Below are 16,263 nucleotides of genomic sequence, written 5' to 3' on the forward strand. Positions count from 1 at the left end.
GCCCTGGGAGTGGGAGAGAAGGGGCGGGGGGGTGGGAACTGGTCTCCAAGTTGTCTCACCCCAGGCTGGCCTTTCCCTCCTCTCCCCTCAGAGGGATGGAGGCTGGAAGGCTTTAGGCTGCCAGAACCCACGCTGTGCTGTCACTGTGGAACTTACTAAGCAGTAGGTGCTGGCCTTTGGCATGTATGGCACATTTCAAACTTCACTAAAAGCAGAAGAGAAGAAAGAAAGAAAAGAAAGCAATCCTGATTCCTAAGGGCATGCTTCAAAGTCAGGCAACAAACCAAGATATAATCCTTTTTTTTTTTTTTTTAAGTTGTTTTCGCTTTACCAAGGCATACAGGGTTTTAATCTGCGTAGTTTTCTCAGTGGGAAAATAAGTCTAAGCCTAAGCAGTCCTTCTCTCCCACCCCCAAATCTAAGTGTTCTTTTTGGCAGTGCTTTCCTTGCTTGTTGCAGAAGGCAGGGCTGCAAGGCTGTGGGACCCGCCTCCCAAGAGTGCTAGGCATGGCCTGCTCTGACCCCGTTGCCGCGGAAAGCTTTTCTGGGAAAACCGCTCCCTCCTGGGCTGGGTTGAGCTGGGCTGGGCCAGGCTGGAACCTGGTCGCTGCTTTCTCCAGCCTACGTTTGCTCTGTGTCCAGGGCAGGGGCTTCCAGCCCCAGTGCCGGCTAGTGCCAGGTGCCATCACCTAGAGCTCCATAGTTTGACTGCTGCGGGGCCTGTGGAGATCCTTTGACCTTCCCTCAGCTCCCCCAGGGGACCCTTCCTGGGGCCGGCAGCCTGTGTTCCTAGAGTCAGTTCTCTGGCTGATTCCACCAGCCTCAGGAGCCATTCTATAGGTGTCAGGAACTCAAGAGGCCTTGGCCTGCTGGGCTGTACCCCTTGTGAAGGAAGGGGATAGGCTTCTGTGTGGAAGGAAGCCAAAGGCCCCAAGGCTTCCTGTGGATGCCTGGCCTCGGGTGCCTCTTCATTTACTCTTAGCTCCACTTCCCAAGAATACGGAGTGGCCTGACCTGATCCAGCTCTCAGGCATGGCCCTGCAGCCCCACTACTCTGGACAGAGGCATCAGATGGCAGTGGCCCGCAGACCTCAGCCTCCAGGACCTTCAGCCTGAATTCACCTCTCCTGCCAGCCCGAGTGCATCACTTGGAAACAGTCTTGTGGCCTCCTCCTGGCTGGGACTGGAAAGGGCCCACCCTGGGGATTTCCTTCCCTCCTCGTGGCACTGGAAGGCTGAGCCAGTTGACATCTGGGGCCTAATCAGCTGACCCGTGGCCTAGCCAAACTTTTGACAGAGCTTCTTAGAGATAAGTGGGTAGAGAAATGGGAGGCTTTTCCAGCCATCCCCTTGGCAGAAGCTGTCCAGAACCATCCATCTTCCATTTCCTGCCTGGCACTACAGGTCAGCAAGAATTTATTCCATATCTGCTGAGCGCTTCATCTGGGGTCTTGGTAGGAGGAGAGGACGGGCCTGCAAGCCTAGGGAAAGCCCTGACCTTGTAAAGCTCTGGGTCTCCAGCTCTTCCCAAGGTGACTTCTGCAGCAGCAGGAGTGCCTCCGGGAGAGAGAAGGGAGCCTTCTGCCCCGAGGGGTTTCCAGGGCTGGTCTGTGGTCACGGTGTTGGGACAGAGAGCATCTGGATGGACCAAAACGGAAAGGAGGGAACAGTCACCGTCCGGGAGGCTGTCCTTGGCCTACTGGAATGCAGGGGGTGACAGCCTGCTGTGGCCCATCTGGATGATGGCTCCCCTCCCACACTGAACTGTGCCCTTTGCTGCTGTCAGGTCACCTCCTAGAAGGAAGGCCTTTCTCAGGAGTCCCGTGGCTTCCTTACTTTGCTCCCCAAGCCATGGAGGGTGTGACACCCCTTTCCCATCACCTCTGCCGCCTTCCCCTCAGAGTTGCTTTGTCAAATGTTTTCCTTAACCCAGTTGCCATCGACCCTTTCACTTCATCGATGGCCAGCTCACTCGGGGACCAGGGACCAGCTGATGTGCCTTCCCCACCCCCCCCAGCCCGTTGCCATGGTAACGGCAGGCACTCCTGCTCCTGCAGAATATCGCTTTCTTGTAACCTTTTTCCCTCCCTCTCTTTCCTCGCTTCTTTCTCTCACACAAAAAGAAAGCACAAGTGTTTTACATTCATTCTGCGAAAAGCTGTGTAGTGCATACTAATTGGGGTGGCTTCCTCCTGCTTCTTTGAGCCTTTCCCGTCCTCAGAGCCAGGACCACGGGCCAGCGCAGGCATGGGCCCAGCCGGCCCGCTCTCTGGAAGGGGGACTGGCTCTGCGTTTCTAGAGGCCGAGCAGTGCGTTTATAGCTCTCGGCCTTTTGTCCAGGCCGTGAGCGTGATCAAGGCTGCTGAGATCACCGTGTCCTTCTCCCCGAGCTTCCTGTCCTCAAGCCAAGGGCTGTGAGGTCTCCAGGGGATTAGAGCACTAACACGCTGGCTGGCACAGAGACTCAAAGCCAGGTCCAGCTGGAGGGTGGCTCCTGCTCGGTCTCTGTTGCTCTGTCCCAGGCCCCCTGTTGGCGTTGCCCCCTGGAGCCTCTCCTCACTCCCCAGGCAGAGACAGAGGCCCAGCCTAGGCCTGCGTCAGGGTTGTGGTTCCATAGCCTCAAGTCCAGCGCCTGGACTGAGTGGTTTTGCTGGTTGGCTGGGGGAGAGCCAGCGGCTGGACTTGATGGGCCTCGGAACCAGGCGCGGCTCCCCACCAACTCCCCGCTCTGCTCTACAGGCCATTCCTTGCCCTCCATTCCGTTAGCCCCTTTCAAGCCCCTTGCCCAGGAGGCTGGAGGAGATGATGGTGTGTTCTCTGACTCCCCCTTAAAGGGGGCTCCCACTGTACGGGACAGGAAGGACACTGTGTGTGCGTGTATGTGTGTGTACAGCAGACAGTGGGGCTGTCTGTTGGCTCTAGCCCCCCGGGGACCAGAGACAGATCTTGGGGCGTGGCCTGGATTACTGAAGGAACCTGTAGGTGACATTTCCAGCTTTAATTGTGCAACTGAAGTGTAATTTGCATTCATTTGCCATTTGGTGTTAAACTTTCTAAAATAAGAGAATTCAAAATGCAAAGTATGCAGCTTTGCTGGCTGTGCTCTCCAGTGGGGCAGGAGGAGGTGTACAGAGACGGGCGATGCAGATTCTCTTTGGTGCAGAGATGAAATCTGAAGGCCTTGATGTGTGCGCCGCTGTTCCTGCCGAGTCCCTGATCCAGGGCCACTGACCAAGCTCGGCTGTGGCACCAAAAATCTCAGCACAGAAGTAGTACGTGAAGTATCTCCTGTAATCTTCACAATGACCTTGCAAGGGCGAGTCCCCATTAGCACATATGAGCAAACTGAGCCCCCATATCACCTGCAAAACCAAGTTCAGACCTGCCTCTTTGCCTGGGTCCTAGTTCTTGATGACTTGCTCCTGCCCGTGGCTTCCGCCTGATCTCTGCACCAGCCCCACACCCCATTCTGGAGCTGGGCCGAAGCCTCGTTTCTTGGAATGTGCCACGGGGTCTGGCCCTGTGTCCATGAAAGGCTTCTGCTAGTTAAGAGAATGCTTTGCGGGCCTTCCTCTAACCCCTGGTTCCCAGACAAACTGGGGCTCAGGTACTTCCGAAGCCTCCCAGCACCGCTCAGGCTGAGCTGCTGGCTCCCGTTGCACAGGCGCTGCCTTATCAGTGCATCAGGACCGCCCGTCTCCCCCAAGGTCACTCTCATCCAAGGCAGGGCCCAGTTCAGCCTTGCAGCCTTGCATCTCCTCCAGCCAGCACAGGCCCTGGCAGTAGATGCTGGGGGCGGGGAGGGGGAAAGGGTTGTTCACTGGTCCACTGGTGATGTTTACTGGTCCAGGGTCAGGCGACTGAAGAGCAGGGTCAAGATTGGAAGTCAGGGGGACTCCCGTGGTGGTGCAGTGGTTAAGAATCCGCCTGCCAATGCAGGGGACACAGGTTCAAGCCCTGGTCCAAGAAGATCCCACATGCCGCAGAGCAGCTAAGCCCATGAGCCACAACTACTGAGCCTGCTCTCTAGAGCCTGCGAGCCACAACTACTGAGCCCGCGTGCCACAACTACTGAAGCCTGCGCGCCGCAACTACTGAAGCCCGCGTGCCGCAACTACTGAAGCCCACGCACCTAAAACCTGTGCTCTGCAGCAAGAGAAGCCACACGATGAGAAGCCTGCGCGCCGCAACAAAGAGTAGCCCCCGCTCACTGCAACTAGAGAAAGCCCAGGCGCAGCAACAAAGACGCAGCACAGCCAAAAATAAATGAAATATCCAATTCAGTGGGTTTGGGTATATATACAAGGTTCTGCAACCATCACCACTGTCTAACTCCAGAACATTTTCATCATCTTACAAACAGCCCGGGAGTAGCCTTATTTTGACTATAGTCACCACGTTCCATGGCTGGCCTGTCAAGCCACACACAGCTCACCCCCCGGGGCCCCATCCGCCGGTGCTCTGCGTCACTTCCACTGGTTCAGGACTGAAGCCCTTGGTTGCCGTGGTAGTTCTTGGCCTGGGCTCAGGCGCAGGCATCCAACTATTGGATGGTGCCTGTTGGGCATCCACTGGGTGCTAGAGATAGTCTTGCGGGTACACCTGTGCTCGGACAGGTACAGCCCCTCTTCAGAGCACAGAGATGAGTGGGGAGCAGAAAAGGGTGGGCAGCCCTACCTCCAGTGTGGCAAGGGCTCTGCTGGAGGAGCTGGGACAGGCGACCGAGTTGCACACACACACATACACACACACAAACAGGGTGCCCTACCCCCACCCTGGTGAGGCACCACCCTGCTTACCGTTGATGCCAGGTGAGGAGCAGGAGGAGATGGGTGCTGTGCAAGGGGAGACAGCCTCTAAAGGTACAAGGGCCTTTTGGATTGTGGGGTCTCCCCTGGTGGCCTCACATCTTTGTATGAATGTTGCAGAGGCAGCCGAGAACTGAACCTTGTGTCCAGAAGTTGGAAACTTCTCCGTCCTGGAGACCAGAATTACACCCCAAATGTGGCAGGTGGCCTGGGGTCACTTCTGCAGAAGGATCTGCCCCGTGGCCTGGTGGTGGGCTGGGCCGTGGCCGGCACCCCCAGGAGTGTGGCCTGGAGGGCACTGTTGGACCCTCGCACAGGTCGACATCGAGGCCTGGCCAGCCCCGGAGCCCTGGGGCACACACCGCACAGACTGCAGCCTGGGGACCAGAGAGGGGTGGTCATGGGAGAGCTGACTCCCGGGCCTTGACTCCGGCTTCCTTCCTGCACTTGCCCCCGTCCACTGCCTGTCTGTGCTCTCCTCGGCGCATGTCCTTTGCAGAACCCTCTGGCTACTGTTAGAGCCACAGTCTCGGCAGCTCTCATCAGCCCCGTCGCCCTCTGCAGACCCCTCCCCACCCCCTGGAGGCAGCTCTCCGTCTCCAACCACAGCTCAGCCCGGAGGTCCTTGTCCCTCATCCTCTGCTTTTCTCCCCCAGGTTATTCTGAAGGATCTGGAGGTATTGGCAGAAATTGCTTCCTCCCCCGCAGGCCAGATGGATGACCTAGGCCCCCTCGATGGCCCTGACCTCCGGGGCAGCCACTCAGAGCTCCAGGCGCCCACCCCTGGCAGAGCCGGCCTACTGAAGACTCCTGGTGAGTCCTCCCCGGAGGGTTGCAGCCTCGGGGACCCTGGGAATGGCAGTGCTCAGTCTTGTCCTGGACCGGCTGGCCTTTGGGCTGTCCCTCTTTTCCGCACCCTCCTGCCTCACACTACAGCAGCCCTCCATCCCTGTAAGAGACCTTCACAGCCCTCTTTCCTCATCTCCCTGCAAGTCTCGGGCTTTTGAGCCTTTGGCTAAATATAAAACCATCCGGGGGCTTCCCTGGTGGCGCAGTCGTTGAGAATCCGCCTGCCGATGCAGGCGACACGGGTTCGTGCCCAGGTCTGGGAAGATCCCACATGCCGCGGAGCGGCTGGGCCCGTGAGCCGTGGCCGCTGAGCCTGCGCGTCCGGAGCCTGTGCTCCGCAAAGGGAGAGGCCACAACAGTGAGAGGCCCGCGTACCGGAAAAAAAAAAAAAAAAAAAAAAAAAAAACCATCCGGGTCAGCTGACTGTCTCTTTCCCTGGGGTGGCGTCTCCCAGTCAGGAATCAAGGGGCTTCGGAGTCTTGGGTCTCACAGGCGGAAGACTAGGCAGCCGTTTCCTTCCTCACCGAGAAGCTAAAAATAACATGGCAGGCAGCCCAGGCCGGAGAGCAGGTAATTCAGACAGGCTGTTTCCGGGCAGCCCTTCAACGTGAAGGCGGCCGTGGCGCTCTTGGTGCTCACCCCTCAGGGTCCGTCCACACAGCAGGTGGCTCTTCTCCCCGGGCCTGTGTGACTCCCAGGTCCTCCCTCCCAGGCAGACGCCTCTTGCCTCCAGTGACACGATCCTGGAAAATGCCCAGGGATGCGACTTGGAAGGAAAGTACCCAGCGAATCTTGGGCATTTGCCTGGGGTGTCTCTTTGTCCCCCGAGCAGCTCTTGACATCCAGATACAAGGTCCTAGACCTCCTTTGATGCAGAAGCCAAGAGTCAAATAGATCTGGGGCCTTTCAGCGGCAGCTCCCCTCCTGCAGCCTCACCACGCTGGTACCGGAAGGCGGCCCGGTACTCAGCCCTGAGGACACCTGCTCGGTGGAACTGGAGGTGACCCCAGGGCTGCCATGCAATCACAGAACGCCCATGCGTTGAAGACATCTGCCTGATGACCCTTGAATTCGAGCCCCTGCAGTGGGGTGTCACATAGGACCCCAGGCTTCAGGCTGCCGCCACTGTGCACACTCTTGGGCTTGCAGCTGGTCCCAAGTTTCCAGCTGTTTCTGACCAAAGCGAGGAAGGAGTAAGGGGTTCTAGCGGCAGCCCAGCTTCCTTCTCTCGTTTCACAGGACACGGTGGTTTCCCTGCCTGGGAGCCGTTTCGTCTGGGCAGTCAGAGGCCGTGGCCGGGAGGCTCCCATGTCCTGACCAGGAGACCCCCGGGGAGGAGATTTCTACCCTTTGTCCACAGCTCAGGAGTCCATTCTCCATCCTGTGTCCCCAGGTCAGCACTTGGGCGTCAGCCTGAAGTCTCTGGATGGGTGGCAGGAATGCCAGAGGTTGAGCGTGAGGCCAAGCCTCGCCGCAGGGGTGGGAGCCTTGACGAGGGGAAGAGCAGCAGCTGAGGGAAGGCTTCCCGCCGGTGCGGCCAGGCCCACAGATCTCCCTGCCCAGGAAGCAGTTATCACGCATCCTCAGGGAGAAGCTGAGGCAGCATAGCCTCGGGCAAGGGACACCGTGTCCTCCCCGGACTGTCTGTGATCTGTCCCTCCGTCTGTAAGGTATCTTTTCTCTTCCTCCCGGGCACAGAGAAGCCAATGACTGGGGAACGCTTACCGGCTAGTGGAGGGATGGGCCAGAAAACAGCCATGAACAGCCCAGGTCTGTGTTGGAGAGGGCCTGGTCCAGGGAGTTCCGGCAGCAAGCCCTGCACTGCTTGGGAGCAGGGGCTGAAAGGGACTTGGAGGGCAAAGAGGTTGAACCCCAGCTCCTGGCCCTGGCAAGACAGGTGGGCCGCTAGGGAGGCCAGGGTGGTGAAGACTTGCCCCAGCTCACAAGGCTGTCAGACCCGCTCACATCAGCCAGGGCCTCACCCCGAATTCATAGAAAACAGCCGAGTACACTAGATGGGAAGAAATTCCATCCTGGAAAGAGCACCAAGGAAGTGCCTGAAGCTAGTGATGCTTCCCTACTTCAAGGATACACAGTGCCACGGGCCCCGAGCTCTTAGCCCGAGACCTCTGCGTGCCCTGCAGGGAGTGTGGGAACCGCACATGCGTGCTGTCCGCAGCCGACCCCAGGTCTGTCCAAAGGGTCCATGGTTTTCAAAGGTCAAGCTCCAGGCGGTAATAGAAGAGCATGGGAAGCCAGAGCTGTACCCTGTGTCCTCTCCCGCCTCAGCCACCTTGGGGAGGGCACAAGCCAGGCCCTAAAGGCCCCAGATCTGTTAGGATGGTAGGGGTGCCCGTGTGAGTCAGAAAGCGTGCAGGAAGTGCACACTCATTCCCCTGCGGCTACTCTTTCTCCCACCACTTCTCAGGCGTGCGAGGGGGTTGTTCTGTCTGCTTCCGTCTGGCTGTGCACGGAGGCTGCGAGGCCAGCCCCTCTTCCTGTCTGGACGCTGCCTTCCTCTGCTCTCCAGGGCACAGCTCTGAGAACTTGCAGAGTGCAGAGCTGTATCCCCTTGAGGTCGTTTGCCACCTTACCGCCACCCCCTCCCTCCTGTCCCTGTAAAGGCACTGTGGAAAGCCAGGGAGGCCTTGAGCTGAGCAAAGATGAAACCGGTGGTGTTTGTAGGGAGCTAAGTGGCCCTGCCTTCCTGTCGGGTCTGTAAACTCGGACGGTGCACGTTGAACGCAGCAGGAGTGGTGGGGAAGCCGGCCCATCACGTGCCTGGATAGTTGCTGTGCTGGCCTAAAAGCGCCACAGGAGTGGTCTCCAGGGCCACAGGCAGAGTTGTCCACAGGGGATTTTGCTCTCGCCTGGCCTAGCATGAACATCTCTGGCTCCAGCACAGAGCGGCAGGGGCAGAGGCGGTGGTCTCCCTCTCCCCCCGCCCCGGCCTGCCCCGCTTCCCTCCTGACCTTGGCAGAGCCCCAGGGCTGGGGAGAGGGCCACCGCTGGGGCAGTCAGGAGGGGGGCTGCCTGGGTGGGTGGCCCCGAGGGAAGCCTGTGGAGGGCTCCCTGTCTCCCTAACTTGTGTTTTGGTGAAATGACACGAAAGCAACCGGTTGGGTCCCCTGTGACTTGGCAACTTTTGTGCCTTCTCTGTCTGGCTCCACATGGCTGGGGCCCTGCCAGGCTCGGGGCAGAGGGGATGGTGAGCCCCCCGGAGCAGGCCTGCAGTGGGGAGGCCCAGCAGGAGGGCTCTGGGATGAGTCCGTCATTGGAGACGGGCCTGGACATCATCCTGCTGCACGAGAGGCAGGCCCCTGGGCCCCGCACCACAGCAGTGTGGCGATATGGGACCAAAAGTCACCCCGGGACTGATGTTTGCCCCCAAAACCCAGTCTTCCTGACCTTCCCTTCCAGCCACGGGGCCCATTCTTGGGATAAAGCAGCTCGTGTCAGTGTGCCCTGCAGGGCTGTCTGGTCCCAGCTCTAAACCCATGGGCAAAAATGAACGTTCTGATTCAGTTTCGTTGCTTATAGCCCGGCCTGACGTGACCAAGGGCAGAAATAAATTCTAGAAGAAACCCAGGAAGCCATCCCTGGTAGTTTCGCCAATAATAGCGGTGACTCTAACGTGCTGAGCTCTTGTTTCGGACCGGGCACGGTTCTAAGCACTTCTCACGTCAGCTCACTGAACCCTCCCCGTGGATCGGCCCTTGACCCTTATGCCATCTCTGAGGAGGGCACTGCTGTCGTTCCCACCTGGGCTGAGGGATCACGGCAGCGGTGGTGCCGGCCCGGGAGCCTGGCCTGAGAGCCTGCTCTCTTCACCTTCTCACTCAGAAGATGGCAACACAACGTGAACCCCACCCAGCCCAGCAGTGGTGGTGGGATTGGTGGTCCAGCTTCCTCCTCCACATGCTGGGCTGTGGCCTCAGCCTGGCAGTTTTGGGGGGGTATCCCTCCTCTTCACAGTGACTTCAGGGACCCCATCCCAGCCTTAAGCCACCTCAGCACCTCATTTCCTGCCCTTCTGCTACCTCCGCCCTGGCCTGCCATCTACTTCCTCCGGCCAAACCAGACCGTTTCCCAGCCCACACACCCTTTTCGGGCAGCATAAAAGCACACGGGTGCTGGGGTCGGAAGGATCTAGGTTCACAACCCAGCTCTGCCCTGCCTGTCTCGTGACCTTGGCAAGTGTCTTGCCTCGGTGCCACCTCTCCCTCCTCTGTAAATCGGGTGATGGGCCCCTGGGGGGCTCTGTGAGCGCTCGCGTGGAAGTGGGATAAGATAAACGCCCTGTATGTGTAAAGTGCTGCCTTTGCTTGCATCCTTCTGTGTTACAAGAGCTTACGCGTGCTCCAGGCCAGCTCAGATGGCTTCTCTTCCGTGCAGCTTTCCAGGATATCCCAGGCCAGACTCCTCTCTCCCGCTTTGTTTCCTTCCACCAGTCACACTGTGGGGTTCGCATCTGTTTCCCTCCTGGCCGTGACCTCTTAGACCCCTGAAAGTGCAGGTCATGGCAGCCTCAGCATCACCTAGAGCTCATCAGAAATGCAGACACTGGGGCCCACCCCGGAGTCAGAATCGCATTTTATCAGGATTGCTGGGTGACTTGTGTGTTCCTCAGTTTGAGAAGCACCAGCTCATACCACAGGAGCCTGCTGTACTCACCTCTGACCCCCCCAGCGTCAGGCGCCCAGTAAGGGTCAGCACCCCTCTTTCAGAGTTTCTTAAATTGACAGAAGGAGCGGGTACCAGGACCGATCACCCAGTCCCCATTGTCGGGTCTGAGGCTCCCCTAGCACATCTGCCCAGGCCTTCACTTGTCCCCAGATGGAGAACCTGGCCCCCTCCAACCCCGACCCCCTTCCTGGTCTCTCCAGCGCCCCCTCGGCCCCAGCCCCTGCTCTCCCAGCAGGAGCAGCGCGGCCCCTCTCCACCGCCACATCAGCTGGAAGGTCCTCCCAGGCCCTGCCCTGCACCATTAGCTTATCTGTTGCTCCGAACCAGGCAACTGGAAAGCCTCCTGGAATTGGGTGGCTGCCCGGGGCAGAGGACTCCCTGGCCTTTCCACAGAAAAGAAAGTTTCTGCCTTTTGGATTGGGTTCCGAGGGTGCCGTTGCTGCAACATCTTAAGCACCCTTTTGTCCACGCAGCCATAGGGTTTGGGCCCTCGGGCTCGGTGGACTCCACACCCCTTGAGACGCTGCTTCCCGAGTGGCCGCGGCCTCCCTGTCTCCCGGCCCCTCTGTTCTGTGTGTAGACTCGCCCTTCCCCACTCGCCCCCTCGGTTCCATACCCTCCTCCCCGTCACGCAGCCCGCTCCTCAGAGCACTTCCTGTGCCAGGCACGGCGCTACGCCGCTCTCCCCCGCGAGGCTCACGGATAGCAACCGGCCCAGAGGAGGTGTCACATCCTCAAGAGTGCTCTGAGCCGGGACCCCGGCCCTTCCCCCTCCCCTCAGGGCAGCGGATCCAGATGCCCACTGGAGGGGCTGGCCAGGCACACGGCCCCAGCCCTCCCCAGGCCTCGGGGGAGGGCTGGGAGCGGAGCGGGGACCCTGCTGGGCCCGGGCTGGGCGCCTGATGTTTTCGCATCTGGTTTTGTTGAATTGTAACTCGCGTGGTGTATTGAGGCCAGAGCTATTTTTATCCTGACATGTGAGGCTCCTTCACGTCATAGCCGCAAAGCTCAATCCAAAACATCCCAGGGAAGGCTGTGTGTAAGACGTTCTGCAGATTCTCATTTCGCCACATCAGGTTTCACTTAGTAACATCTGCTGGGCTGGCTCCCTGGCCGCCCGCCCCCCGGCCTGGTTTTGGATACAGTGTGCTCCCAGCAGTATCTGTTGGCCCCTCGGCCAGTCGGTGGTCACGTGAGCGTCCTGCCAGAGCCCACTCCTCTAAACCAGAAATGCCAGGCAGGCGGCACTGGGACCGGTCCTCGGCAGGAGTAGGGAATGGAAATCCCGCTCTTCTCGGCCCCTCAAAGGGCGCCTCCCTCCTGAGACCCGTGTCCAGGTTGCTCCCAGCCCCCGCCTCACTTGCCCACCTCCTGGGGCCCCCGCCAGAACAGCGCCCCGACCGTCCGCGGCGGGCCTGGAAGACCGTGCTATGTATCAGCAGTGTCTCCTGAGTCAGAGCCTCCCAGCCCTGTCATCCAGCAGATCCTCACGTTGGAGGGCGGGCCCTGACTCCGGGCGCCGGGCCCCCATCCGGCTCTGCCCTGTCCTAATGGGCAGCAGCTAGGCCCGGGCCCCTCCCGGGGGAGAGCTGAGCCGAGTAGGCTTTTATGGGCTGCTGAGAAAGGAGGCCGATTCCCAGCCAAGCTTGTCGAGCACGCGGACGAGCGAGAGGCAGAGGCGGCCGGTGGAGGCGCTGTGAGCTCCCCACGGGGAGGAGGAGGCTGCGGCTGGGCAGAAATTAGCTCAGTTGAGAGAGGCCTGTCATTCCTGTAGTAACACTCCTGGAGCGGGTTTGTTCTCTCTCCACCCCGTCTCCTCCTCCCGTGCCTGCAGCCTTGCCTGGAAACATCTCACAGGTTCTACCTCAAGCCAGCTGGGCCAGAAGGGCTGGTGAGTCAGAAAAGTGGCCGCTGGGGCCAGTGGGAAACTGAGGCCGGGAGGGACCGAAGAGGCCCTCACCCTGTCCGTGGTGAGCACTGAGATGTGCCCCATCCTTGCCCAGCCCGCCTGGCCAGTGTTGCCCTACCCCCGCGAGCTTCCCAAGGCTCCCCGCCCTCTCCTGCAGAGGCTTCTCTCAAGGGCAGTGGCCCTGACCAGAGCCCGTTCTGGCGGGTGGGAGCCTGAAGGGCCACCGGCCTCGGGCAGCTCCCCCGAAGCTCCCATCCTCCTGGTCTCAGCCTCAGGAAGGCGCCCGGCGCCCACTTCGGTTGCACCCGGCCGCCTGCTCTTTGTAGTCCTTAAACTGAGCAGCAGAAGCTTTCTCAGTAACCACTGCACTGTGAGAATGGGAGGCACTCGACATGGCTTCTCCCACATGTGACTCTGCCCCCTCCTACCTCCTAAGGGCCTCAGCTCCAGGGGCCGCCACGCGGGCCTGGACGTGGAGGGTGGATTGTGGGGCCCAATGGGGGCTGTGGCTAAGGAGAGCAGCGACGTGTGCAGAGCAGCCCCAGGCCTTCTCTTCTGCTGGTCTGTCAGCTGAGGGGTGGCCAGATCTCCCTCCTTGAATGTGGGGGGTGGGGGAGGGGTCCCAGGCAATGCCCTCTCCTCACAGCCTCCCTGCCCCCCAGCCGAGGACTGTGAACTCGTCCCGGATCTGACCTTCCAGACTATCCCCAGCCCTCAAGTCGTCCAGTCCAAGACTCGGAGAACGGGAACCATTTGCCTCATGCACTGCTCTGGGTTATGGCACGTTTGCCAGGGATAGCAGCCCCGGTTTACCGAGATCAGACTATGTAGGAAGCCCCAGGTCAAGTACGTTACATGTTTGTCTCGTTTAATGAGGGCTCTTATTGCCCCCACTTTACAGATGAGAACACTGAGGCTTAGAGAGGGTAAGAGACTTGAAATTCTGCAGTTGCACAGCTAGTAAGCGGTTGAGGGGAGAGCTGATCTGAACCCAGGTCTGATGGACTCCCAGGCCAAGCTCTAAACACCATGTTTGATGCTTCCCACTGCCTCTGTAGGGACAGAACCACCCAGCACCTCTCCCCGGTGCCTGCCCAAGACACCCAGTCCCTGGAGACTGGAGACTGTGGCCCCAGGTGGGGAGGATTTCTTTTTGGTCGGTCCCCATTTTGGTCCCTTTGTCCTTTGGAACCTAAGCCTGGAAATGGGGGTGGGACAGAGGTGTACATACAGAAACTAAAAGGGGACAGGGACATAAGGAGTCATCATGAACGAGCACCCAAGAGAAGGCTTCAGGGAGCTGGGCTCCAGTCTACACACACCTCCATTGGGGGGCGCCGGGGGAGCCTCTGCCCTCCAGCCAGGCCACCATGGGGGCGGCAGAATACATATCCTCAAGCGTGGGGATGGGGACAAGGGGCTGAGAGGCGGCCAGGCTGCCTCAGCAGCTGTATCTGCAGCCACCTCTTTGGAGATCAGCCCCAGCTGGGCCTGGGGTAACTCGATCTGTGAGAATGTGACACTTGATTCTGCAAACAGCCCCTCTGGGCAGGGAGCAGAGACTGTTTGCCATTCCAGAGTCACTCAGGACTGCTTGGGCCAGGCTCTTCTGGACAGGGACCCAGAACAACACACTGCAAACAACAAGAAATTCAATGAGGCCTGTCCTTGAACTGGCTTCTCGCCCCGTGCACGGTTCACAGGAGCTGTAGAAGAGGTTCGGGAGAGGGGACGGTATTTTGAAGGTGTGGCTCCTGGTAACAAATCCTCACAGAGTAATTCACAGCCAGGAAACACCTTTTCCAGTTCCCAACCACTTCCCCGTAAGGACCACGCGAGGACCTAAGGAAGACTGAGTTCAGCAAAACGACAGAACTCCTGGGAGAAGGTTTTACTGCTGCTTCCTGGCATCTGATGAAGTCAGCCTGTAGGGGCTCCTCTGTAAGGCTCACTTGTAGTGCTCTGGACGACGGTTCCACACGTTGCTGTTTTCTGCTTTAGGCTGATGCTTCTGGGAGCTCATACTCCTTGCACAGCCAAGCTTGATTCCCAGAGACCCCCCCATGCTGCCTGTTTCACTAAATCGTATGCTTTAAAAGGGTGAACTTTATGGTATATGCATTATATCTAAGTTAAGTTGTTATTTTTTTTCAAAAAAGTCAGATGTCCTGTTAATGCCTCAGGCAGATGGAATAAGGAGTCCTAACATCACTGACACCTCTTTCCAGCAGTGCTGTTGAGGTCGTCATGTGTTAGAAAGGAAGGACGGGGGGAGATCCCAAGGGCTGTATGAACAGACACTACGTTGGGATCATCCAGGCATTGTGTCAGCCCTACCCTCGTCCCCTCCGCGCTGGAGGCCTTACAGAGGGGGGGACCATGTGCAGGGCTGGGGCTGGGACGGGGTCGCAGGGACAGTGGGGTGTGAGGGCTGTATCTGGCTTTCAGTGTATTTTCAGCTGGTACACATAAGAGGGAGACCTCACGTGCACTTCTGGTTGTCGAGCCAGCTCAGGGTCTTCAAAGCACTCCTCTAAAAGAGCGTCTTTGCCTGAAGATGAGGAAGAATCTCTGATTTCAAAACATTGGGTGCAGATGGAAACACTCGTTCACATTTTATCGGTGTGTGCTGCCTTCTCCCTGGTGGCTGTGTGCATAATTGACCTATTCTTAAGCAGCGGGGCGGCTGGAAGGGAGTGTGGCTTCTGCCTCGCAGGATCTGTCAGCTTCATGGACCATTGAGGTTGTGTGGCTGCCTTCTCTCTGTCTTCTCTTTGACTTGCCATCTGCTCTTAACCAAACAAAGCCCAAGTGTATTTTATTAGGATCATGAGTAAAAAAAAAAAAGTATTTTTTCGAAAAATGTCTGGCACCTAGCAGCAGGTCTCACACGTAGGAGGTGTTCACTAAGTGATGGGGGGTCGGCTGGAGGGGTGGACAGGGAAGTGGGTGCTTTTTGCAGTACGCAGAGTTGTATCGGCTTGCGCACACTTGTTTGGTCCTGGCTTTTTTGCTGCCAACGTGGCCCTTGATTGAAGGTGTTCCCTCATCCTGTTACACAGAGACTCTTCCCCCACCTTTTCGGCATTGATAATTGTTTATATTCTGTGGACACGTAGAATAAATCCCGGCTCTGTCCCTTTCTCTATAGGTACCAAAGGCTTGGAGTGTTCTCCTTCGACTCCGACCATGAACTCCTACTTTTACAAGTTCATGATCAACCTTCTCAAGAGGTTCAGCAGTGAACGGAAGCTTCTGGAGGTCAGAGGCGGCTTCATCATCAGGTTAGCCTCTGCGTACCTTCTGTGCTCCCACAGCCTCGGCTTTTCATTTCTCATACCATGCAAGGGGTCAAGGCAACCATTTTCTCTTCCACTCCTCTCTCCTCCTTTTCCTGACCTTTGAGCTCTTAAAAGAAACAAAGAAGGTTCCCCCTTCACACCAGGTTGCTGGTGCTACTGACACGGGTTAGGTCGATGGCACCATTTTTCGAACAAACGAATTCATTTTTCACTTGTTGAGACAGCTTTCCTTGAGGCTAAATATCCTCTCGTTGAACACTCTGTCTGTGGGCGTCTTCAGGGGGAAAAGGAGGTGAGCCAGACAGAACGTGAACCCGCTGCGCTGGGTGCCCAGCTGTCAGCACACCGTTCGGCCACGGCTGGTGGCAGCAGTGGCTCTGGCGGAGCCAGGTTCTTGTGCTTTGTGAGCCCAGCCCCGGACAGTCCCAGGGCGCCAGCCCCAGTCCCTGGAGGCCTTCAGAACTGTCACCACCAGCAGTGTGGCCATGTCTGGCCCTTTGCCTCTCGCTTGGCTCCAAGGAGCAGGGTCACCAGGAGAGGGACCTTCAGGCCACCAGAAATCTAGAGGGGGCACAGATTTCTTCAGGCTCCCCGCAGAGCCCGGCAGAGGAGTTTCCCAGAATAGTCTGAGTGGCCCTAGGTACTTTGCAGCAGTGGTTCTTGGCCCTGACTGCATGTTAGGTCACCAAGGAGGCTTGAAAAAGAAGGT

At 58.4% G+C, this 16,263-nt stretch overlaps 1 protein-coding gene across 3 annotated transcripts in view; it reads left to right on the forward strand.

The window, feature by feature from the left end:
* The window catches only part of LOC131744463 (protein VAC14 homolog), a 93,809-nt gene that overhangs the window by 40,102 nt on the left and 37,444 nt on the right, over window positions 1-16,263 (forward strand). For all 3 annotated transcript variants that reach the window (XM_067019382.1, XM_059043930.2, XM_067019383.1), the window contains 2 exons: window positions 5,465-5,621; window positions 15,404-15,536. In XM_067019382.1, coding sequence (XP_066875483.1) covers window positions 5,465-5,621; window positions 15,404-15,536 — 290 coding nt within the window. The remainder of the gene's footprint in view (window positions 1-5,464; window positions 5,622-15,403; window positions 15,537-16,263) is intronic.

Source organism: Kogia breviceps, chromosome 18 (genome assembly GCF_026419965.1).
Source record: "Kogia breviceps isolate mKogBre1 chromosome 18, mKogBre1 haplotype 1, whole genome shotgun sequence".
Taxonomy (NCBI): domain Eukaryota; kingdom Metazoa; phylum Chordata; class Mammalia; order Artiodactyla; family Physeteridae; genus Kogia; species Kogia breviceps.